The sequence below is a fragment of the Urocitellus parryii genome, chromosome 8, assembly GCF_045843805.1.
Source record: "Urocitellus parryii isolate mUroPar1 chromosome 8, mUroPar1.hap1, whole genome shotgun sequence".
NCBI classification, from domain to species: Eukaryota; Metazoa; Chordata; class Mammalia; order Rodentia; family Sciuridae; genus Urocitellus; species Urocitellus parryii.
The window spans coordinates 38,234,276-38,257,600 of NC_135538.1; the positions used below are offsets into that span (position 1 = coordinate 38,234,276).

At 39.3% G+C, this 23,325-nt stretch overlaps 1 protein-coding gene across 6 annotated transcripts in view; it reads right to left on the bottom strand.

Annotated features, from left to right (window-relative positions):
* Tpd52l1 (TPD52 like 1) overlaps window positions 1-22,655 on the bottom strand; it is an 89,376-nt gene extending 66,721 nt beyond the window's left edge. For 3 of the 6 annotated variants that reach the window (XM_026381399.2, XM_077801872.1, XM_077801871.1), the window contains exon 1: window positions 22,496-22,653. In XM_026381399.2, the coding sequence (XP_026237184.1) occupies window positions 22,496-22,514 (19 nt within the window). In that variant the 5' untranslated portion in view covers window positions 22,515-22,653. Of the gene's footprint in view, window positions 1-22,495 lie in introns of all 6 variants that reach the window. The other 3 variants (XM_026381415.2, XM_077801870.1, XM_026381407.2) reach the window with 3 other exon arrangements.
* Between the last annotated feature and the right edge of the window lie 670 nt (window positions 22,656-23,325).

A 23,325-nucleotide genomic window follows, 5' to 3' on the forward strand; every position in this document is an offset into this window, starting at 1 on the left:
TGTGTTGTTATATAAGGTAGCTTTATTTCTGGAAAGTTCCAAGAAGATAATTCAAATTTTAAAACAGGTTGCCCAATTATTTTCCAAAAAGACTATAACAACTCACACTTTAACCACTAACACAAAGTATTTTTTCTCCATCCTTGTCAGTAATTGGCCTGATTATACTTTTTATTTTTTTGTCTAAGATATATAACATAATATCTTAATATCTTTAACTAACTAGTTAAATCTGTATTTCCCTACGATAATTAAGAATATTTTCATATGCTATTGGCCAATTGTATTTGCTCTTCTGAAATGGCTCATTCAAATTATTTGTGTTCTGCCTATTTTTCTATTGGTATAACAAATTATTGGACTTTGTCATATTATATTGATATTAATTAATTAACTGCTATATGTAATGAAATTCTTCCATCTATTGTTGGTCTGTTGAATTTCTCCTGTGCCTTTGTACTTTCTTGTTCAGTTGAAATAGTCTCCCCAATTACTACATTTTGAGTGGTCATCTCATTTTTCCTTTAACATTTACATTGTTTTATTTTTATAGTTAAGATTTGGATGCATATAAAGTTAATTTTATAAGTCAGAAAGTAAAAGTCAAACTGTATTTTTTTCAAATAATTATTATTAAATAAAACCTATTGTTTATTGAATTCACATACATCAAACTCCAGAAAATTGTAAGATCCATTTTTGGACTGGGTTCTCTGGTTGTTATTCACAGTGTCAATGTCATGTTGCTTTGATGAAAGTCACTTTACGGTGCATATTAATAGTCCACAAGGCATTACTCTCCAGTAGCATTTATCATAATGCTTTCTCTGTTCTCTCGATTTAGTCTTCTTTAGCCACTCGGAGAGTGCTTGATTCAATTCCAAAATATGTTCACTGGGGCTTTAAATGGAACTACATCAAACACAGTTACTAATTCATCTACGGAAGTTTTAAATTTTTAGATCAATTTTGGCAGTTTACATTTTGCTATCCCACCTCTGGTTCAGGGATCAGCAAACTAAGGCCTGCAGGTGAAATCCAGCCTGCTATCTCTATTTTTGTTGATTGAGTTTTGCAGTATCCTAGCCAAGCCAATTTTTTTTTTCTACTGCTCTTTTTGTACTATAATGATGGAATAGAGGACTGGAGAGCCTGAGAGGGCTAACACATTTACTATCTGATCTTTATAGAGAAAGTTTTCAGATCCCTGGCTCTAGGTTTAAAACGTAGCTTCCAAAACATTATCTGGTACTTTTTCTCTAGATTCTAAAATTTATCTTAGGTACATTTCTTTTCTTTTTGGGGGAAATGTGTTCACAGAGGATTCTGTCTTTCCAGAAGTTAACTACTGAATGTATTTACCCTTTCCACCATTGCTATTTTCTATGTCTTTATGCCCTGCTTCCATCTTTTTAAATTCTGTTTTATTTTAGTTTTTTTTTTTTAAATCTAGCTGAAGTATTATTCTCCTGTCTACTGTTTTCTGATAGTTAAAAATTTTAATTTTGACTTTATTTTTTGGCCCAAGTATGTTTGTTTCTTCATTTCCAAGTTGTTAAAATTTTTGGTTATATTTTAATATGCATTTCTAGTTTTGTTGGAAAATAATTAAAGCGTGTGGTCTATAAAAGCTCTTTTGAATTTGTTAGGCTATTCTTCGTGCCAAATACTTCACAGATTTTACTAAATGTTTTGCGGCACCAAGAGAACCAGAGGAAGGACATAACATTCTCTATAAAGTTCTAAGATAAATATTTTTTTAGATCAGGTCATTAACTGGACTATCAAGATCCCTCTGTCCTTACCTAATATCTATGATCTACCCTATTGAAATAGAGTAGAACTTTGAAATTAACAAGAGAAAAAGAGGGAATGACCATTCTTATTTTTACCCCAAGAGTCTCTCCGTCTTTGCACAAGGGTATATTTACATTTTTATTGCTGCACTGGATTTTTTTGTTTTGTTTTGCTTTTTTCTTATTTTACATCTACAATGTATTTTACTGTTCTTTGCTCTTTACTATTTTTCTGGCTTGTAAATTTCAGTTCATTCCCTCTTTTTTTTTTCCTGTTAATTTCAAAGTTCTACTCTTATTTCCATTCTGTAAGTTGTTGCTTTCCCTTCACAAAAGTTAAATTATAAGCTTCTGAAAATAAAATGCCTAACACTAGTAGTGAAAGAAATCAAGTGTGTGTTATCATCTACAAGCAAAATGCCAAATATTTCTTCCTTGCAAGGACCTTTCTGGTTTGCCCCAGCAAATATTAAGCTTAGATTCTTTCTTGTGGACACGCCTGCCTTGACTGCAAAGTCCTGGAAGCTGGCCTAGGAGGCAGGAAGCTAAACATGACTTTGGTTGGGTCCGGTAGATGTCTTCCAAAGGGATCTGCAAGACAGCAGCCACTTCTGCTCTTTGTTCATTTGAGAGTAGTGATGGAAGTATTGGTTTTCTGAGGCTTCATGGGTTCAAAACATACAGGTATGATTTGTCCACTTTGCTAGTGCAAATAGAAGAAGGTATAGATGGGTAATTCTGTTCTTTGCAACTGGACCATGACTTATAGGTACACCCTGTTTCTCTCCTTAGAACTGCCAGGCTTTACTGAGATGATAATCTACTACTTTTCATTTTAGATAAAGTTTTCCTTTTAATATGTTTCTAAAGCCAATGGCAGAGCTGCAGTTTGAGGACTAGGCAGGTACTGATGGCAGTGGCTGGCTGATCTTAATAGCTTTTAGATTAATCTCTTCTACTTCAAGAATCCTTACTTGGCTCTTATAATACACCTTCCCAGTCACTGCCATTATGTATTTTACATTTCATCAACATTTGAATGTCAATCAAGTTGCCAAGAATTTGGCTTTGCTCAAAAAAGACTGCTAAAACTTGATCCCTGTCTTACTGTTCTACATTAGTCACATCCACAGACTTTATAAATGTTTCCCAATTTCATTCTCATACAATCCAGTAAAGCTTTGTTCATTGCTTTTATTAAAGATACTTCCTTTAAGCTGTTCCAGAGAAATAACTACATCATTGCTTCCACACAAGGCACTTGGCTAGGCACTCTTCATTTCTCTATGCTTCTTGCAAAATCTTATAGTCTTAAAAACCTGGCTCCAAGCACACAAGAAGTTCTCTTGTAAAATCCTATCCCTGGCTGGCCACCCTGAAATTCTTGGGTGCTTCTGTGTTCTTCATACTCAAAATGTTGTTATCCACATATTCTTTTTTTCATTCCCATTTATTATCTAAAGACAAGTTATGTTAAAAATTCCTCACAACGCATAACTTGTCTTTTTGGTTGTCCTTACATTTTATGACATTGTGACTGGCAGAAAAAAATTCTAAAAAAAAAAAAATAAATACCAATCCATGCATTCTTATCTCCACCATCTATGTGTGTGTGTGAATTCTTATGTCTGTAATTGTTATGTACTTGGCACACAGTTACTTAAATTCTCTATGCCTCTGTTTTGCCACCTGTGAAAGGGAGATGCCAGCACCCCCATGTAGCTGGGGTTTGGAGATGAGGTAGAACCCTGTGCGACAATGGTCACTTAGCTATTGTCCAAGGTCCAAGGCCAGAAGTTGGAGGGTTAAGGATGTCGGAAGGCAAAGCCTAAGATTTTAACATTCTCCTTTCCTCAGCTTTCCTCAGTCACCTAAACTAATGCCCCTTCTTCCAGTTTACTCATGATACAAATGCTACTTTAAGAAGCTGTACCCAGTGTCTAGAACATCATTGCACATCCAGATGGCAGGTTCCCTCCCTTTCTACCTTCAACCAGCTCTCAAATACCACCCCCTCAACACTCCTCTGCTACTGTTAGAGGGGGAGCCACTCGACTCCACCTCATTCTCCCTAAAAATGCAACACCCACGATGCCTGGCTCACGACTCCAGCTCAAGAGTCGTGAGAAAAAGGCAGCTTGTCCTTGCACGTCATGAGAAGTGACAGTGCCCGGGCCTCTCTGTACTTTTGATGTTAGCACATCTGCCTTGGAAAACATACAGATTCCATTTAAGTGAGTTTGTCCAATGCTCAGTCAAGTAATACTTAGAAATGTTAATTTAATAAAGTCCCAGCATTTGGCTTACATCCCTCCCCGCCCTCCTAAGAACACTTGGGCATCCATGCTTAACTGGTTTCTAGAAAGTACAGCTGCAAACAAGTACACTACCAGGTGTCCTGAGGGAAGGCTTGCCCATAAAAATTAACCAGAGGGACGTTCAAGACAGGAGTCACCTGGGGAAGGGCAATCCAAAGCCAAAAATTTACTGACCAAACTGCCCTAGGATCATCCTAATGTCCCAAACACCCCTTAGGCCTTCAAATCTGTGCAGCATCCAATATTGACACACTCTGGGTTCTCCCAGAAAATCTTGGCCTTTGACAATCTGATAGACAAAATCCTATAACATATGCAATCCCAAGGTAAATTGATAACACCTGTATTTCTACAGCTACCTGTGCTGACACATTCTCCCATCTCTTCTAGTTCACCATTGCCTCCCCAGAAACTGGACATTCCCTAGAAAGCTGAAGATATTCACCAAATGTTGGTGAGTACATAAATGTTTTCATACAATAACATGTACTCCTATTTAGGTCTGTCTTCGGTACTAGAATTAAGACACCCAAATTCTTTAACTGTTCACAGTTTAATATTTAAATCCCATGATGCTGGTGAAGTCTTGGTTTGGTTTCCTCTCTGTATATTCTCTCTAGGAAACAGCGCCTATGTAAGAAGGTAAAAAAGTCGGTTTTTTCTCTTGATGCTGTTGATGAATTCCCTATTTACCTTAGCTTACTTTGTTGCATCCTTGCCTAAATGTTTCTTGGTTCTTGAAGATCTGTTTTTCCGTTCTCTCGTTTATTCCTAAACCCTTTTGAGAAGGTAATTGTAATCTGACTTCTTAGTCTTCCTGAATTTTGGTCTTTGGATAGTTCCCCTGCTAATCATCTAGAAGACATATTATTAGGTATACTATTGGATTACTACAAATTAATTACTACAGGATATAAGCTAATTTATTATGGTATCATATTCATTACTGGGTTCATTGTTGTAGATTCTATTTAAAAAATATTTATTTTTTAGTTGTAGTTAGATGCAATATCTTTATTTTATTTTTATGTGGTGCCGAGGATCTAGAACCCAGGGCCTCGCACATGCTAGGCGAGTGCTCTACCACTGAGCCACAATCCCAGTCCCATATTGTCGTAGATTCTTTAGTCTTTCCAGATTCTAAAGAGAAACATACACCATAGGCTTGAGCCTCACTTCTAACATTACCTTAAACCATCTTCTGGTTCTGGCTTTGTAGTCTGCATAGGAGCAACAGCCGCCTCCTTCACCGAACCAGAAAGTACCCTCGATACTCACAATTAGGAGCACTGAAAAGCATTCATTACTTACAAAGGCTACGTAATAGAAAGCCATTTGGCTGCATTCTGTGGTCCCCAGAGCAGGGAGGTGGTATGATTCTGTTCCTTTACTTGAAAGTACTCTAAGCAAGTAAACAGAAAACATCCTTGATACCTAAATGCATCATTACGAGGACCACCAAACAAGTGTTTTACACAGATGTTAAATAGCCCCACTTCAAGTTTTCATTTGTGAGCTGAATTTCCCAAAATGGGATAATTAACTCTCCTTTATGGTGTCTGATCAAGGAATAGCTGAATACCTATGTATATAGAACATGTATATTTAAAAATCATGTACCAAATTTAATTTACAAATTCTAATATATTAGTAATTTCAGGATCTTTAAGTTTACAGTAAAATTTTGCTCAAAAAAAAAAAAAGGAACAGGTAGGAGTATAGCTCAGTGATACAGCATGTACTTCTCATACACAATTCTCAGCACCAAAAAAAAAAAAAAAAGTTATAAATCCTTGTGTGGATGAGGGTCACCAGTGAGAATCCAGTCAATGCCTCAAGTCAAATCTCAGGTCCTTACAGAACTTCAGGTTTACTCAGAAAGTGACATCTCTGTTGGAAAGTACCTTCAATTAACTGACAAGTTCTCTATAGAGTACCGGTTCCAGAAAGAAGTAGAATCATCTTACAGCTACCACAGCCACACATTTCACATCCCTTTTTCATCAATTTATTTATTTTTTCTAGCATTTACAAAATATCCACATACTACATGTTTTACTAACTTGTGTTATTTACTATTTGCCTCTTCCCTAGAATGTTTATTTCATAAGATATAAATTTTCATTTTGTATGTTGGTGTTTTTCTAGAGCCTAGAGCATTGCCTAGCACATAATTTGGATAAACACTGAATGAAGAAATTCATAAATGAAAACCAAAGAATTAGTGTTTTTCGGGAAGGCAGCTAAATATTTGGTATTTTGTGTGTAAGAAAAATTTGGTCTGTTGAGGGAACATCAGGCTAATAACTATGATTTTAAATGCTCAAGTAATTTAAACTTGTGATTTTTAAGTGAGAATCCTACTAAATTTCTAAGTAATATTGAAACATTTAAGAGGATTTTAGATTCATTATGCCTCTATATTTAATTTTTGGATTTAAAAGATTTAAGTACTTGGGAATGCTACTCAATTATAAAATAGGTACTTAAATACAAAATTGAATACTATATTAACTGAATTTGTATGTCAGTTAATCTATTTGAATATCATACTATCTAAAGTTGCTTTAAAAGTAATTAAACATTTGTTAATTTTATGAGTAGAATAAGATTTCCAGGCTGGACTTTAATATGTAAATTTTCTGAATCTGAGACTTTTTAAAATTAGTACATTATAGTTATTTGTAACAGCGCAGTTCATTTTGACATAATCGTACATGCAGGGCATATAATTTGCTCCATGTCAATCCCCAGTGCTTCCTCTTTCCCCCTTTTCTCCCTCCTCTTATTTCCCTTGCTATATTCTTCTGGTCTTTTTTTTAAAATAAATTAGTGTTTTATAGATATACACAAAGGATGAATTCATATTCATATATGCATATGACATAATTTTATCAATTTCATTCTGTATTTCCTCCATTTTCCCATCCCTACCTCCTCCCCCATCAATTCCTTTCCTCTATTTCACTCATCTGACGCTTGACATTCTGAGTCTGGCTTATTTCACTTAGCATGATGTTCTCCAGTTCCATCTGTTTACCAGCAAATGCCACACTTTCATTCTTTTTTATGACTGAGTAAAATTCCATTGGGTATATATACCACATTGTCTTTATCCATTCATTTGTTGATGGGCGTCTGGACTGATTTTATAACTTGGCTATTGTGAATTGAGCTGCTATAAATATTGGCGTCTTGTATCACTACAGTATGCTGATTTTAGTTCTTTTGGATAAATACTGAGGAGTGGGCTAGCTTGTTCATATGGTGGTTCTATTCCTAGTCTTTTGAGGAATCTCTATACTACTTTCCAAAGTGATTGCACTAATTTGCAGACTCATCAATAATGTACAAGTGTACATTTTTTCCTGCATCCTCACAAACATTTATTATTATTTGTGTTCCTGATGAGGCAAATTTGTATTCTTCATCTAACTTGAGTGAGATGAAATCTCAATGTATTTCGGACTTGCATTTCCCTGATTGCCAGGGATGTGGAATATTTTTCATTTATTTGTTGGCCATTTGTGTCTCTTCTTTTGAGAAATATCTGTTCAGGTTTTTTTTTTTTTTTTTGCCCATTTATTGATTGGGTCATTTGTTGTTTTGGTGCTAAGTTTTATGAGTTCTTTATATATTCTAAATATTAATCCCCTGTCAGAGGAGAAGCTAGTAAATATTTTCTATCATTCTGTAGGCTCTCTCTTCACATTCTTGATCATTGCTTTTCCTGTGCAAAAGCTTTTTAATTTCATGCCATCCCACTTACTGATTCTTGGTTTTATTTCTTGAGCTTTAGGGTTCTTGTTAAGGAAGTCAGTTCCTGTCCAAGATGTTGGAGTGTTGACCCTGTATTTTCTTCTAGCAGTTGCAAAGTTTCTGGCCTAATTTCTAGGTCTTTGATCCATTTTGATTTGACTTTTGTTCAGGGTGAAACTTTAATAAAATGTTAACATTTAAATTAAAAATAAAGCTCTACATACTCTCTCAGCAAGACATACAGATGATTTAGGTGGCCTGTGCTGCAGAAGGCAATAGACTGCTAACAGAGAGGAGCCGGAGTATTGGCTCTAATGCTGCCACTCATGTGGCACTAGCCTAGATCAGTGGCTTGGCCTCTATCCAATGCTCTTACCCACAAATGAGGAGAGTGTATGTATGAGACCACTTATTAAGTACTTTCCAACTCTAAATTATGCTGCTCCCTGAGGACAAAATAGATTCAAAATGCTGTGGGAGTTGAAAAGAGGGATTATTTTCAATGCAGAAATCAAGAGCTCACTGGCAGAACCTAAGCAAATACCTGATTATCAGAATTCAGGTATCTATTTGTATTAAGACTAGATTTTGCAAAAAAGACATGTTTTTAATTAACAGCTTTCTTGGCAACTTACTGAAACATGATCTTTTACTACTGTATTAGAATAAACTAATAATAACTAGATATTCATTTTATAGACTGTATTTTTAATTCTCTGAAACAGAATGACTATCCACACATTAAAATATTTCTGTAGGCGATTTCCTCTGCCTAAAATTCTCAAAAAGCTAAAAATACCCTCCATTGAAAGGTCAGTGAAATTTGGAGATGAATAGATTCATACTCATCAATATTTCAAATCCCAGCAGGCTATCATCGAGGAGTTGGCAAGGTGGCACATCCAGGGAAAAGAACTCAGCATTTTACAAGTTTAGTTCAATAACTACTTGCAGCTTGCAGAATGTGAACATGTTTTCTCATAATTCTCTATAAACTAGCTAAGCAGAACAGGTGATACATGCAATACAGATTGCCACCAAACTACTGTAGCTTTCGTTTTTATTGATGAGACTGATTTATCTGGTTGAAATAATTTGAACAGGTGCTGCCAATCCAAAGGTCTCAATTGCACTGAAAATCAGCTGCCCAGGTACACCACCCCCATGGAAGTCAGCTCTACTCTCCTCCCATCCCTCTTGCACCATGTTGGAACCTGCACACCAGAACAGCCAGGAAAACATGGATCCCCAAAACTCATGGAGTCTGTGCACATAATACTGACAGTCTTTACAGTATCCTCAGTGTTTGTTTAATGGAGATTGGGAGAAATTGAATAGCTATTTCTTTGTCCAACATACTTCAGCTATCCAGTGATTTCTTTTCTTTTGAGGCCTTAATCTCTAATCCCACAAAAATTCAATTGAGCAATGCAGAATTTACTAAAAATATAAGTGAAACTAGGAGTTGGTCTATACCATTAAAAGCACCATTTAAAGCATCTTGTCTTAAGTTTCTCTTTTCAGTCCCCAGGAATCTTGTCCTCTTCCCTTCTCTATTTCTTTTTATTCCTCTAAGGCTCATTCTTTGTGCATCCTTATCTCCCCTGCTTGGATATTGTCCCTTTACTTTTTCCACATCCCCCTCACTCTCCCTTTTTAAAGAGCAACTTAGTTCTATTCCAGCATCTATCTTTATGTTGACAAGTTAAATACTGTCTTCAGGGTTTCATTACTGGGGACAACATTTAGAGACCATGATAAAGTACTGAAAATTCTTACCATCACTCCAGCACTTCTTTAATTTTAGGAGTTCTTATAAGAAATTACAATAAGCCAGGCATGGTGGCATACACCATGTTCTTATAAGAAGTTACAATAAGCCAAGCAATTGTAAGCCAAGTTACAATAGCTAAATTTCAGCACACATCATAGTGACTCCAGAGGCTAAGGCAGGAGAATTGCGGGTTCAAAGCTAGCCTCAGCAATTTAGCAAGGCCCTAGGCAACTCAGTGATAACTTGCCTCTAAATAAAATACAAGGAAGGGCTGGGGATGTGGTTCAGTGGTCAAGTCCCCATGAGTTCAATCCCGGGTACAAAAAAGAAAAGATGTTACAATAAATTTTTCTTAAGAACTATGCATCTCAAATGAAAATTGAAATGTATATTCCCTCACTACCTTTTGCCAATGTTATAATGATGCTATATCCACCCAATACCACTCATTCATTTGTTAATTCATTCATATCTATGGAGTACTTTCCATCAACTAATCATTGTTCTGGACATTGAGGATATAGCAATAAATAGTCAATACCCTGCCCTCAAGGGGCTTAGTTTGCTCTTTCAGAAGAAAAAGATAACAAACAATTATGCATAACATAAAATACCACAGTTCAATGAAGAATAAGTCAGAGTAAAGGTTACTTATTAAAAGTTTTCATTTGTGCCTTAATTAATTTTTTAAACATCTAAAATGGCAAGACCTGAAATCTCCATTTGTCATTAGGAGCTTCTCAGGAGACTCAGCATTTTCAAGCATGCTACCAAGCAATAGGCATTATGCTGATAAAGTCCTGCCATGCGATGTGCATACCTTCAGTAAGTCTATGCTGTTATCCTCAATGTTTGAGCCACAAGACACCAGAAATAAGGTCTGCTGAAAAGCTAAGCACCACTGGCACTTCCCCCAGTGGTTATTCAATTATTATGAGAGGGGCAATGAAATGTGAACAGAACATTTAACCTGTCCTTCCTCAGAAAGTGTTCAAACGATGAATGGTTAGTATGCCTGCTGTATACATCTTTAAGCTTTTATCCTAGTAAGTAAGGAACCAAAAGCAGCAACTTTAAAAAAAAAAATCATTGTCTTGTTAGCTAAATTTCAGTGTGGTTTAATAGGTAAGAATTATGCTTCAGAAAAGAATTTTGTGTGCCAGCCAGATGTCCAAATTCTGTCAACTTCTGCATGTATTTCTATCTTCAACCTACTTCTCTCTCCTTAGCTCCAGGAAGCTACTTTTAACTTTGTGTCAGGTAGTGTATGAAAAGTCAAAGAATTTTCTGATGAAAGAATAAAAGTAGTCGCTCAACACTTCACTGCTACAACAAAAATAAGGTGACAAGCTCACCGGGCAAGGAGCTCGGATGTGGTTTGTGCACATCTATTTCCCTAACGCCTAGTTCAGAGTCTGGCACATGGCTTGCTCAATGCATATCACATGAGAAATCGTCTTTCTTTTTAAGTGCCATAATTGTATCCAAGTCCTGTCATGAGTGCCTCACATTGGTCATCTCACTTAATCATCACAAAACCCCCATGTGACCCCATGTTTATTTTTATGGATGAGCAAATTGAGACGTGGTAAGTTAAGGGCCACATAGCAGTGACTGAACTGGGAAAATGAATCCAAATCTTTGGGACAGTATCCATGCTCTTCACCTCTAGGCAAGAGCTCATTATATGACAGAACCTTTATTTTGTTTTCTTCCTCCTGATTTCCCCTCCCAGTACCATAGTCATCACAGACAGGAAAAGGAATTATGTGGGTATGTAGTCATTCTTCATATGAGAAGTATAAGCATCCAGAGCAAAATTTTAGGAATTACATTAAATAGTGAAAATATCTACCTTTTCTGCAAACTTTTTATATGGGAAATGGAAGCAATACAGTTTAAGGAATACCCAATAAACACGCACATGAGCATATATATATGCATATACATTTAAAAAGCAGCTTTCCTTGAAGGAACTTGAACAGGTCTGTTAAGAACAAGGTAGGCAAGATCTTGAAGGGTATGTGATTCAACCTTCTCTGGTAAGGAGTGAGTGCAAGAGGTAAGCAAGGAGAGGACCAGAGGTGAATGACAGAATCATAGGAAACCAGGTTCCTTGCTCCCAGGCCAGTATGCACACACTCAGTCTCTCTCTCTCTCTCTCTCTCTCTCTCTCTCTCTCTCTCTCTGCATCACATTGCCTCCCAAAAAGGGTTTGATCAAAAGATGAATGGCAGAGAAAAACAGAAAGCAACTACCCAAAGGAAAATTCAGATGGATGAGGAGGACAAGTTAGGCCCTCTATAAGCACTTCCTTGGACCATATGACCAATTCAAAAAGTGGAAAGATTTTTTTAGCTTAAACGCCATTGGGCTCTTTCTTCCTCTTTTGATTCCTTGTGTGAGCACATATTCACACTTATACAAAATCACACATCAGCCCAGCTCCCATAAAACTTTTAGAGACCTGCTGATAGAAATTATGAGTTCCATTCAATAGCAATATTGGTAGGTAAATTCTGGCTTTGCAAGAACTGCAAACCTAGGGTTGATTTATTCTTTCTAATGGAGAAAGGCCAGGAAATAGAATCAATTTTTTCATTTACTTATCTACTTTGTTTCAATTCTTTCCTTCACATTATTTTTACCATTCTAGCAAAGGCAAAGGCCATAGGAAGAGTCTGTTGATTTTAGTGGAGCATTTACCAGGAACCAGTAGATTAAAAATATATATATATATATATATAGCTTACTTCATTTGTTCAATAAATACTGATTGGATTCCTATTATGTTATCAAACTGTGTTGTAGAGGATGAAGATTCAGCAGTGACCAACACGGTAAAACATGTCAGCCTTGCAGAACTTATGTATAGTAGGTATAGGAAGAGACAATGAACAAAATAAAGAAAGGAAGACATAAGGCATGTTAAAGGGGACAGTTGCTAAAATATATACCCCCTCCCCTTTTTTAAAGGTAAAAAAGCAGGGAAGGAAAATAGTAGGTATTTCTCTGTGTGGCACAATTGTAAATAGAGAGACCAGGACACAACCATCATTAATGTGGGCAGATCCCAAGGCAAGACACAAAGGAAGTCATAAGGACTATCCTCTCAGCACCCTTGCACCCCTGTGCTGCATTAGTTATCTAGAGCTGTATCACCAATTACTACAAAGTCAGCTGCTTACAGAGATACACATTTATTTGTTCAGTTTCTATGGGTCAGATTTTCCAGCACAGCTTAGCTGGGTCTCTCTGCTCAGGATCTCATTAGGCTGCAATCAAGTGTCAGCCAGCGGTCTGCACTCTCGACCGAGGGACACTGGCTTCAAGGTTCATGCAGATTGTTGGCAGAATTCATTTCCCAGCAACTACAGAACTGAAGGATTCAGGTTTTGTTGCCTTGCTCCAGTCCTAGGAAGTGTCCACGCTTTCTAGAGGCTGCCCACTGTTCCTTGCCAGGTGGGTTTCTACAACGTGGCTGATGACTTCATTATCCCCCAGAGACAGTCTTGGCTCTAGTCTGCTGAGATGGAGTCTTTCAAATGTAACATAATCGTGGAAGCCACATTTCTTTGTGTTTGCCATATTCTGTTAGAAGCCAATCAGTAGTTGCACCAACATTCCAGGGGATGGGATCATACAAGAGTGTGAATAACACCAAAAAAACCCTAGGAATCACCTGAGGGTCTGTCTGCCACAAACACTGACAGGGACCTTATGCACGTGCATGTGAACAACCTGTGGTCCAGACCTTCCAACACAGTATCTATCTGAATTACCAGGGCCAATCCCTAGAATTTCTGATTTGTTAGGCCTTGGGTGGGGCCCCAAAGTTTGCATGTCTAACAAGTTTCTAAGTGAAACTGAGGATGCTGGTCTAGGAGCTGCATTTTAAGATCTGGTTTCCTAATTAGTGTGTTAAAGCTACTCTCGTGGCTACCCTGAAATCAGCCACCTCCCGGTCACCTCTTGGAACTAGAAACGGACATTCTGACACCTTGCTAAGCTCAGGGGAGATCTGTGTACGCCTGATAACACACTGAGGCCTGTTTGGATAGAGAATTCTGGAGTCTCAGGTACCCAGGGCATGGTGTAGAAGAGGAAGCACAACTTCCCAGTGGGCCTTTGAATGTCTCACTGTAAACAAAGGCTCAGCCAGAAGAGGGCTAATCTGGAGCCCCCTAAAACAAAGGGCTCAGGACAGGGGTTAAGAATTCTGAAGGGCCAGATTTTACCTTAATTTCAAGCCAACAAATTAGCCTGCTAGTTTCATGAAAGTTGACATAAGGTACAAGACTCTTGGGCCACAGACAAAAGACAATGTGTTACTTTTAGCAACAGCAGTAACCAGAGCAATATCATGTGTTCCCTGAGCCCTGATTCTAAAAGGTTGATAAGGGCCAAGGGCTCTGGGGTGATTATAGGAAACTAACATGGAGATTAGGAAACCCTGATTTATACAGAGGCTGCTAGTAAATCTGCTCAATGTCTGCCAACGGCAAGTAAATCTGCCCTGAAGAGAAAAGTCTCTATCTTCCAAGCTCACCTACTATGGAAACAACCTCGAAAACATGGGCCAGAGAAAATGAGCCATAAATGCATTTGCTCAGAAGATGAGTTGTGCAGAATTTTGAGAGACCAGCTTCCCAACAACTGGGTGCCAGGTACCAGGTCTAAGGGTATTAGTGACTTGCAATGTTTGGGTAAAGAGACAAAGAGGGTGAGGAAGCAAACCAGGAAGATATCTGAGGAAGAGTTTTTGAGGTACAGGTGTTAATAAATTCAAAGGAGAGAAAACAAAGGGAACTAAGGAGGAGCACACAGGGAAGTGAGGTTATAGAACTAATGAGGAAGAAGGGGAAGCAGACCAGGTAGATCCCTTCTTTGCCACTATGAAGACTTTGCCATTGATTCTGAGTGAACTGAAGAGTTACTTGAGTGTCCTGAAGGGAGGAGTGGTGAGTTAGAGAATGACTGAGAGCATCACTCCGGCCTCTCTGTTGAAAATATTAGACTGAAGAGAGGACAGGGCAAGGCAGAGACCAGTTCAAAAACTCCCATAGTAATCCAGGTGGGAGGTCTGGCCCGAGGCAATATCAGCAGAGATGGTGGTATGGTGTTCAACTCTAAATGTGTTTTGAAAGTAGAGCTGATATGACAGACTGGAAGTGGGGTACAGTGAAGAAAAAAGACAAAACAAGACCTGGGGGAGGGAGATAAGTTTGGAGCTTTTGCATTTGAAATGAAGATACCACTAAACAGAAATGGGAATGACTTTAGGAAAGAGGGAGATGGGTGTTGGGCAGGTCCTGTTCAAGATGCTTATGAGATATTCGTGCAGACAAATCGAGTAGGCAACCTAAAGTTGAGGGGTAAGATCCAGGCTGGAAAAATAAATTTTGGAGTTGTTAGCACATGGGTCTAATTCAAAATCATGCGTCACTAGAAGATGCCCAAGAGAACGCATGTGGACAGACAAGAGAAGCAGGTCAAGGACTGCCAGCAGTTAGCACAGATGAGAAGGCTGGTGACAGAGGAGGAAAACAAAGAGAGTTCAGTGTCCTGGAAACCCAGTGAATACAGCGTTTCAAGGAGAGAGCATGCAACTGTGCCAAGCAACGCAGACAGGTCAACCAAGATGAGGACTGAGGACTGAGTCTGGGATTTGGTATGGGGTAGGAAGTGGGGAGAACAACTGAACACTAATTTTCTTTGTCACCAAATTCAAAACCAGTACAAGACACCAGTAATGTCCCCAACTTATTTATTAGGTCCTATTACATTAAAATGAAATATTTATTTTCCCTCAGCCTTGGGGAAGGGATGAAAAGAACAGAAAAAAAATCTGAGAAGGACAGAGGTCAACTGTACAGAGGTGGACAAAGGGCACCACCTGAGGGGAGACCTCTGTGCATGGGCCTCAGGGCATCGTTTGAGGGAAGAGGGTACTGAGCGCTTTGTGCTGCTCCAGCATCAGTCAGAACACTGGTGCCAAGTTCTTTGTCTTCCTGAGATCAGATCTCTGCACTCGGTAGTTTTTGTACTTTTTCATGTGTTGTGAATTCCTGGGTAATTGCAAACAAGCATTTAATGGTGAATTCCAACACCATTAAATGAATTGGATAGAAATCAATGATAAATATAAATTTATCATTGCCCTCCATTAGCCAAAGTTATAAAAAGATGCTTATGCACCATAAATTTCAGAACAGTGCTTGATATTATTGATCTTTTTGCTGAGATCTCTTGATGAAGGAAAGAAACAACCCCATAATTAAGCCAACATAGAAAAAATAAGGTAACACCAACTCCTTTCAAACATATATCTGAATCTCTTTGCAGATGTTTTGCCTCTGTTAACTGCTACCCAAACCCTCTCCTTTTTTAAAATGTAAGAGTTGCTTTCAAATAAATAAGACTTCTTACTTGTGAGACCAGGACTGTCCTACACTATGGAAGCCAAAACAATTTCTGGAAAGGAGGAACTAGGGTCTCAAGGGTTTCTCCTGTATACAAAACAATCAGTGGAGCACAGCTCACTCACTGGATGAGGCAATCATCAGCCCTCCCACACCTTCTGTATGTGGATTTTTTTGAAAATAGCAAAATCATGTTTTGAAGAATATCTGAATGTGTGTTATTACTTCCACATATCTGTAAACTGTGAGAGTGAAAACTGCAAGTCCTAATCCTAAGAAGATGCTTCTTTCTTTGAGGGCCAGTGTCATAAGAAAGGGCTATGAGAAACGACGGAACATCTGAAAAATGACTAGAACCACGCCAAGTAAGTAATAGGCCAACAATAAATAGATATTTTCCTTGTCAGCAGTGCCTTTCACATGTCAGGTAAAATATGAGCACAGGGTGAGTGCTGAAAGGCCTTATGACGTGCCGTTACCAATTATGCCACTTTGCCATAAGAATTATTTTAAGCTGAAGGTATTTGAGTTCTAAAATTCCTTATCTGCCTAAAAACAATCTCCCAAAAGAACTCAACTGTCATATATCCCCCTCACTGGGAGCAACTCTTTCTTCTCTCCTAGACATTGTGACAAAACTATAATATTCTCCATTCATTCTCCTAAGGGTCAATTTATCTTTAAAAGTCATCTGTTCGCTTGATCTTACCCTTTGTTCTCCACCCTTTCACGGATGAAGATGGCATATAAAACTCTCAAATCTCACCACTTTTCAGGCATGCACTTCTTTCCGGTGCAAGCAAAATTTCAAAATAAATAAATCTGTATGCTTTTCCTCCTGGTGATTTAGTTTTATTCCCAGGCCCCAGAGAGTTAACCAAAGAGGGTAGAGGGAAGGATTTCCTCTCCTATAGTGCGTAAGAGAGCCTTTCAATGCTGTAAAACAAACTTTGAAGGTAGCATGGATATCCTGAGACTTCCTATAGGAGCCCTGTAATATTTTTAAAAAAATAATAACAGAAAATGAGAACTATGTTTTCATTCTGGTCATTTCTAAATCTTAAGAAAGGGAAGCCATCTTTCCCTAAGGTCCTCCTGTAGAAACAAATCCTTTATGGAAGTCAAAATGTTAGGAAATATTTATTTTTAGGCAATGTTGTTTTTAGATCTTATTATTGCTGCTCTCAACTCACTCATGTGGGGGGAAGGGAGGAGTGAAATCAGTGAAAAACCAAAAATATCCAACAGCTAGATAGTCTCAGATTGAGAAATCTGATGAAATCCCCTCCCACTTTCTTTTTTTTTTATTTAATATTTATTTTTTAGTTCTCAGCGGACACAACATCTTTGTTTGTATGTGGTGCTGAGGATCGAACCCGGGCCGCATGCATGCCAGGCGAGCTTGCTACAGCTTGAGCCACATCCCCAGCCCTCCCCTCCCACTTTCTTAATCCCAAATTGTGGTTTTCTTTTGAATGAATCATTTTTGCTTCCCAGATCCTTGACAAGGTACTCTTGCTTTTGATTGAAAAGAGAAATTTCTAATTGAAAGAAAAATATGTTTTGCAATTTCCAAGGGATTGAAGAGGATTCCATATTTTAGATATATGTCAGGACAAATGTAATTTGGGCAAGATGCAAATAACTGTAGGCAAATTTGAATATGAAGTATAACACAGACATGCATTTTCAATATATGGTATGTTATTTGACTATATCGAAGTGCCAGATATTTTGCCTTGTGAAAACGACCCAACATGTTGGTGACAAAAGGGTATTCTTGTGGACTTCGGTTTTATTTCTGGGAGCTTCATTTCCTGTTCTCCACATAAAAATGCAACATTTATAAACAATTCATACTGTGAAAAACTATTCAAAATGCATCATTCATTGAGGACCCAAAGCTTCCTTCTAATGCATTAAAATGTTCTGCTATCTTCCCTGGTATATTATTGATAGCTCTTAATTTAATTCATTCACTTAAAATAAATTACATTTTATTTCATAAACATCCAGTGAACAGTAAAATTACATGGTTGAAAAATCCACTTTTTGCAGTCATCTTTTATGTGCTCTTATTTGAATGGTAACTCAGTAAATTTAAAAAGTGGCTTCAGGGTGTTATTGGTGGAATTCTAGAATAGCAGTAATGGTGAACATCTTCATAAATAGACAGCAAGCCAGGCAGGTGACTGAGGCAGAGACCCTCATGTGATTGCCACTTTAGACCACAGAAATTTAACACAGAGATTGCTAGGGTAGCTTTAAGGACAAATCCTCTTGATCTCCCCACCTCCTCCAACAATTTTGTTAGATACATTCTTTTTTGGCTTTTTTCAGTACTGTGGCTTTTTCCAGTACTGTGGTTTGAAGCCTTCCTGGAACAAGATAAGAGTAAATAAATGTCCCAGGAGCAAAGTATAATGTAAGGTAATGCAACATTTTCATTTTAATGGAATTTGCAAACAGGAATAATCCAATATTTATTACTTTATGTCACTCATGGACTTCTGAGAATTCTCCTGAGTTGAATGCCTGAAAAGAAAAGCTTATTATTGTAGTAGGCTGAATAATGACCCCAGGAGACATCAGATTGTAATTTCTGGAATCTGTGTTAATTTATATGGAAAGTGTTTTTTACAGATATGATTTACTTTAAGAGCTTGAGATGGAGAAATTATTCAGAATTATCCAGGAGGATCCTAAATGAAAATACAACTGTTTCTGTACAAGACAAGCAGAAACTAGAGTACTTCTGTACGAGAACTTGCCACAGACAGGAGAAGACTAAGTACTATGGAGGCAGAGATTGGGTGATGTGGCCAGAGCAGGCTGGAAGCCACCAGAAACTTCAGAGATGCAAGGAAGAGATTCTTTTGTGGACTCTCTGGAGGGAGTCTGGCCTTGCCAACATTGTGACTTTTCCAAGTGACAGAGATTTTAGACTTCTGTCCTCTAGAATTGTAAATTAATTCTGTTGTTTTTAGCCAGCAAGTTTGTGGTGATATATAGCATCAGCCATAGGAAACTAATACAGCTATTAAATTTTTTTTAAAGAGAGAGTGAGAGTGAGAGAGAGAGAGAGAGATAAATTTTTTTTTAATATTTATTCTTTAGATTTCGGCGGACACAACATCTTTGTTTGTATGTGGTGCTGAGGATCGAACCCGGGCCGCATGCATGCCAGGCGAGCTTGCTACCGCTTGAGCCACATCCCCAGCCCAGCTATTAATTTTAATACATAAAAGTGTTAAAGGGAAGTTTTACATTTAGCATTAAAGATTTTGGAAAAGGCAAAAATAACAAAGCTACTATGATCTAGAGTAATAAAAAATTGAAAGGTAGTTAAAACATATCAGGAAGTTTTTATTTTAAAAGACTATCAGGAAAATGCTATATTCCTAACCAAATTCACTTTTCCAAGATGTGTTATATACCAAGAAATCTTCATAAACTAAAAATATCCTAAATTGAAAATGCACTTAATCCACCTAACCTACCAAATAGCACAGCTTAGCAACACAGCTCATTGTAGATTGTGAGCTGTTATTCCAGGTGACTGTGAGGCTGTTTAGCAGTTGTAGTTCACTGCCACCACCCGGCATCAGGAGACAGCACCACACTGCATTATTGCTATCGTGGGAAAAGATCAAAGTTCAAAATGCATATCACTCTGACTCCACCATAAGTTTAAAAATCTTATCCAAACCATTTTACGCCGGGGACTATGAAAGCAAAATTCCTCAGTTCCAGTGGAAAGTCACTGGAAATGCCCTCCTCTGTGGACTTCTCATTCCAATCCATCTCCAGCCCTTCTCGATGAATCTTTCCACTGGTAATCCTCCTTCATGTTCCCATCCTGCCAATTCCCTAGAATGTCTTGTTTTGATGGAAGTAATCTAGTCTTTCACAAATTTAAAGAACATATTTGCAGAATTTCACTGGTGGGAAAGTTTTTAGGACCCACTATTGCATTTTCTGAATTACATGTACAAATAATTTCCATACCACCCTGGTGGTCTCCTCAGCAGTGCAAGAAGCCATCTGGTCAGCAGATGCCTGCTGAACCTCACACATCTCTGTTCTAGATTAAGAGACGCAAAGAGAAAGAGGTAGAAAGATACATCATCCCTGCTCCAGATAATTCTAAAATAAACTATGCTGAAGGTAGAAGCTTATAATATGTTGGAAATCATAGAATTAATTTTTTCATTTAGCTCTCCCCACTCAAAAAAGTTCTATCCAATGAGGTTCTACAACCTCATTGAATAACAGAATCACCTGGAAAGCCTTCATGTATACCCATGCCTAGGCCCCAGAGATTCTGATTTGACTGGTATGGGGTCAGCCAGGGTGAATCCAGGGGCCTTCCATATTTACAGGTGTCTGTTTCCTTGGATTCAATCAACTGTGGATGAAATATATTTTTAAAAAAAAAATTTTGGAACATGTACAGACTTTTTTCTATTGTCATTATTTCCTAAATAAGAAAGTATAACAATGATTTGCATAGCATTTGCATTGTATAAGGTAATATTAGTGATGTAGAGACGATTTGAAATATTTGGGAGCACATGCATAGGTCACACCCAAAGACTATACCATTTTATATAAAAAACTACAGTAGCCCTGGATTTTGGTCTCTTTGGGGGTCTTGAAACCAATCTCTCACTGATAGCCTGGGACAAATGTATTTGAGTATCTCCAAATAATTCTAATCTGCAAAATCAGGTTGGGCATCTCCAACATTGTTCTGCCTGCTTCAGTTCAGTTGTGAAGGCCTTCAAGTAGACCTCTTTAACCAATATCAAAGACTTTCAGCTTGGCCAATTTTATCAGGCTTCTGGACCTTCCCTAGGCTGATCTGTGCTCTCCCTTGTAAAATTCAGTTGTACCAAATAACTACTAAACCAGTTTAGTCAGAGGCCCCCCATCCTCCAGACCTGATCATCCTCAATATCTGGCCAGGTCCCTCCACTATCCCCCCACATGATAACAGATCACATTGGCCAGGTTTCAGCAAGAATCCTTTTGGATGGGTTTAGCCAAAGTTCCCTTTACCTCTGATGTTCTCTCTTAGTAATCTTCCACCCAAAGACTCCCACACTGCCCCTTGGCTGTATATTCCCACCTGCTCATGCCATATTTGGAATTGAGCCCAAACCCTGTCCCACAGGTCCCCACAGTATTTCCATAGTCCTGAACAGTTTTCCTTAACGTGCCGTCACAAATATCCTTGAATAAGTTTTTCTTTAATTGGAACAAGGTTCACCCTTGGGTGAATTCCCCTTTCCTATTTACATAACAGGAGAGGAATACTGAAAGCCTCAGCTTTCTGAGCAGGATCTTGGCTGATGGAATCAAAGAGAATTCCTGCTCTTCAGACCTTTGTAGTCGGCAGCAAACCTGTTGGGTGACTTAAGACACTGCCAAATCGCCCTCCTTCAAGACGCTTCTGCCCCTAGAGGGCGCGTGCATGGGGTCTTCATTTTAGATGGACTTTTATTTATGTTTAAAAAACACACCCCTCCCTGCAGCCTGAAGAAAGGTGGCCAAGACTGTGGTACAGGTTGAACTCCGCAACCCGTTCCTTTGGAGGGTGGCTCCCAGTGTTGACTCCGGAGTCAATTTCCTTCCTACCTGTCCCTGGCTCCAGAGCCGCCCACTTCTACCCCTTTCCACCGTGCGTTGATTTCCATTCTTGGACGATTCAATAGGATCTTCCCAACCCTTGTTCAATGGTGACCCTAAAAATATAAAGCTACCCTTCGTGAAGCCACCGCTGGTTCCGCCAGGCGGTGGCCCGGGTAGCGCGCGGAGAGGACTGCCAAACACCGGCCTGGGGCCCAGAGCGGCTGCGGAGGAAGAGATCACTCCCTTACCGCTGGAACCCACGGCACACCTGTGTATTTGCTGAGGTCAGGGGGCTGGTACCACTCACTTCCCCCAGGAAGGCCGATCCCCAAGCAAGACACCACCTCACCGTGCGCCCCTCTAGCCCCTCGATTTGGGAGTCGCAGCACGCGAGCCCACAGCTGGGTGGAGAGAAGCCGCGCTCTCTCCCCACTCCTGGGACAGGAATGGGAAGGGAACGCTGATCCCGGACCCTAGACAACAGGTCCTTTGGGTACCCGCCAGGTTGAGGGAGACTGGCTGCGGAAAGGGTTAGGACATTCCACTAGAGCGTTTCCTGCCTACAGACCGCTCCATTTATTGAACCCTGGCCCCTTCACAGATCCCCAGCCCCACAGCAAATGCTGAGTTTGGCAAGAAAGCGTATTCAGAAGGCGCGCGTAGGAGCGGAGTTCCGGACGCGTAGGATGGCACCAAACCATTCTGTCCGAAGGCAAAGTTAGGTGATACAGAACAGGCGCCTCCACGTGAGCCTCGAGAGTCGACCCTCGGGGGCGATCGGCGACCACTCACCTTGTGCCTGCGCCTCCATGGTGGCCGACTTCGAACTGAGCGCGGCAGGGACGCTGGGTGCTTCGCAAAGCAGATGCAGCGGTGCAGAGCTCGGAACACAGCTGGCCCAGTCGCTCGCGCCCTCTCCAGGCGCTTGTCTCCAGAGCTATGTGGAGGGGGTGGGGACTGCGAGCGGCCACCACTGGCCGCTTCTGTTACCTCCGCCCCTTCCAGTCCACCCGGTCCACACCACGCAGCAAAGAGTGCGGAGCTCGGCGCCACCTGCCGGCCGCCCTGCACAGCTGGCGAAAGGCGCCCACTTCTGGCACTGGAAATGCCTGACTCAAACCAAGCCGGTGCAGGGCAGTACAATGGGAAAATACCCCGTGAGAAAGGAGGGGAGTGTGGGCTTTCAATAATGAACCATTACTCTGAGCCGAGATACACAGATTCTTGCAAGACTTGGGTCCAATATTTTTGACAACTGATCAATACATGACTTTGTTTTATTTCTGTTTAAAGACACTTTGCTTAATATATGTTGTTGATTGGTTAACATTGAGCAAACAGCCAAAAGCACTTACCTAGAACTGAAACAAAGTAAATTAAGTTTATGAAATGTATATATTTTCTTTGAGAGGCTCTTCACAGCCTTCCTGCACTTAGGAACACTAGACAGCGCTTCATACTACACATGGGTGCCATTTAAACAGTAAAATTACAAATAAATCTTCAAAATGGCCTATTTATAGGCTAGGGAAAGGGATGCTTGTTCATGGAATATAAACTGAAACAAGAAGGCTGAGCAGTCTTGTTTGATCTTGGGGAAAGCCTATGCATTGGGGGGCGGG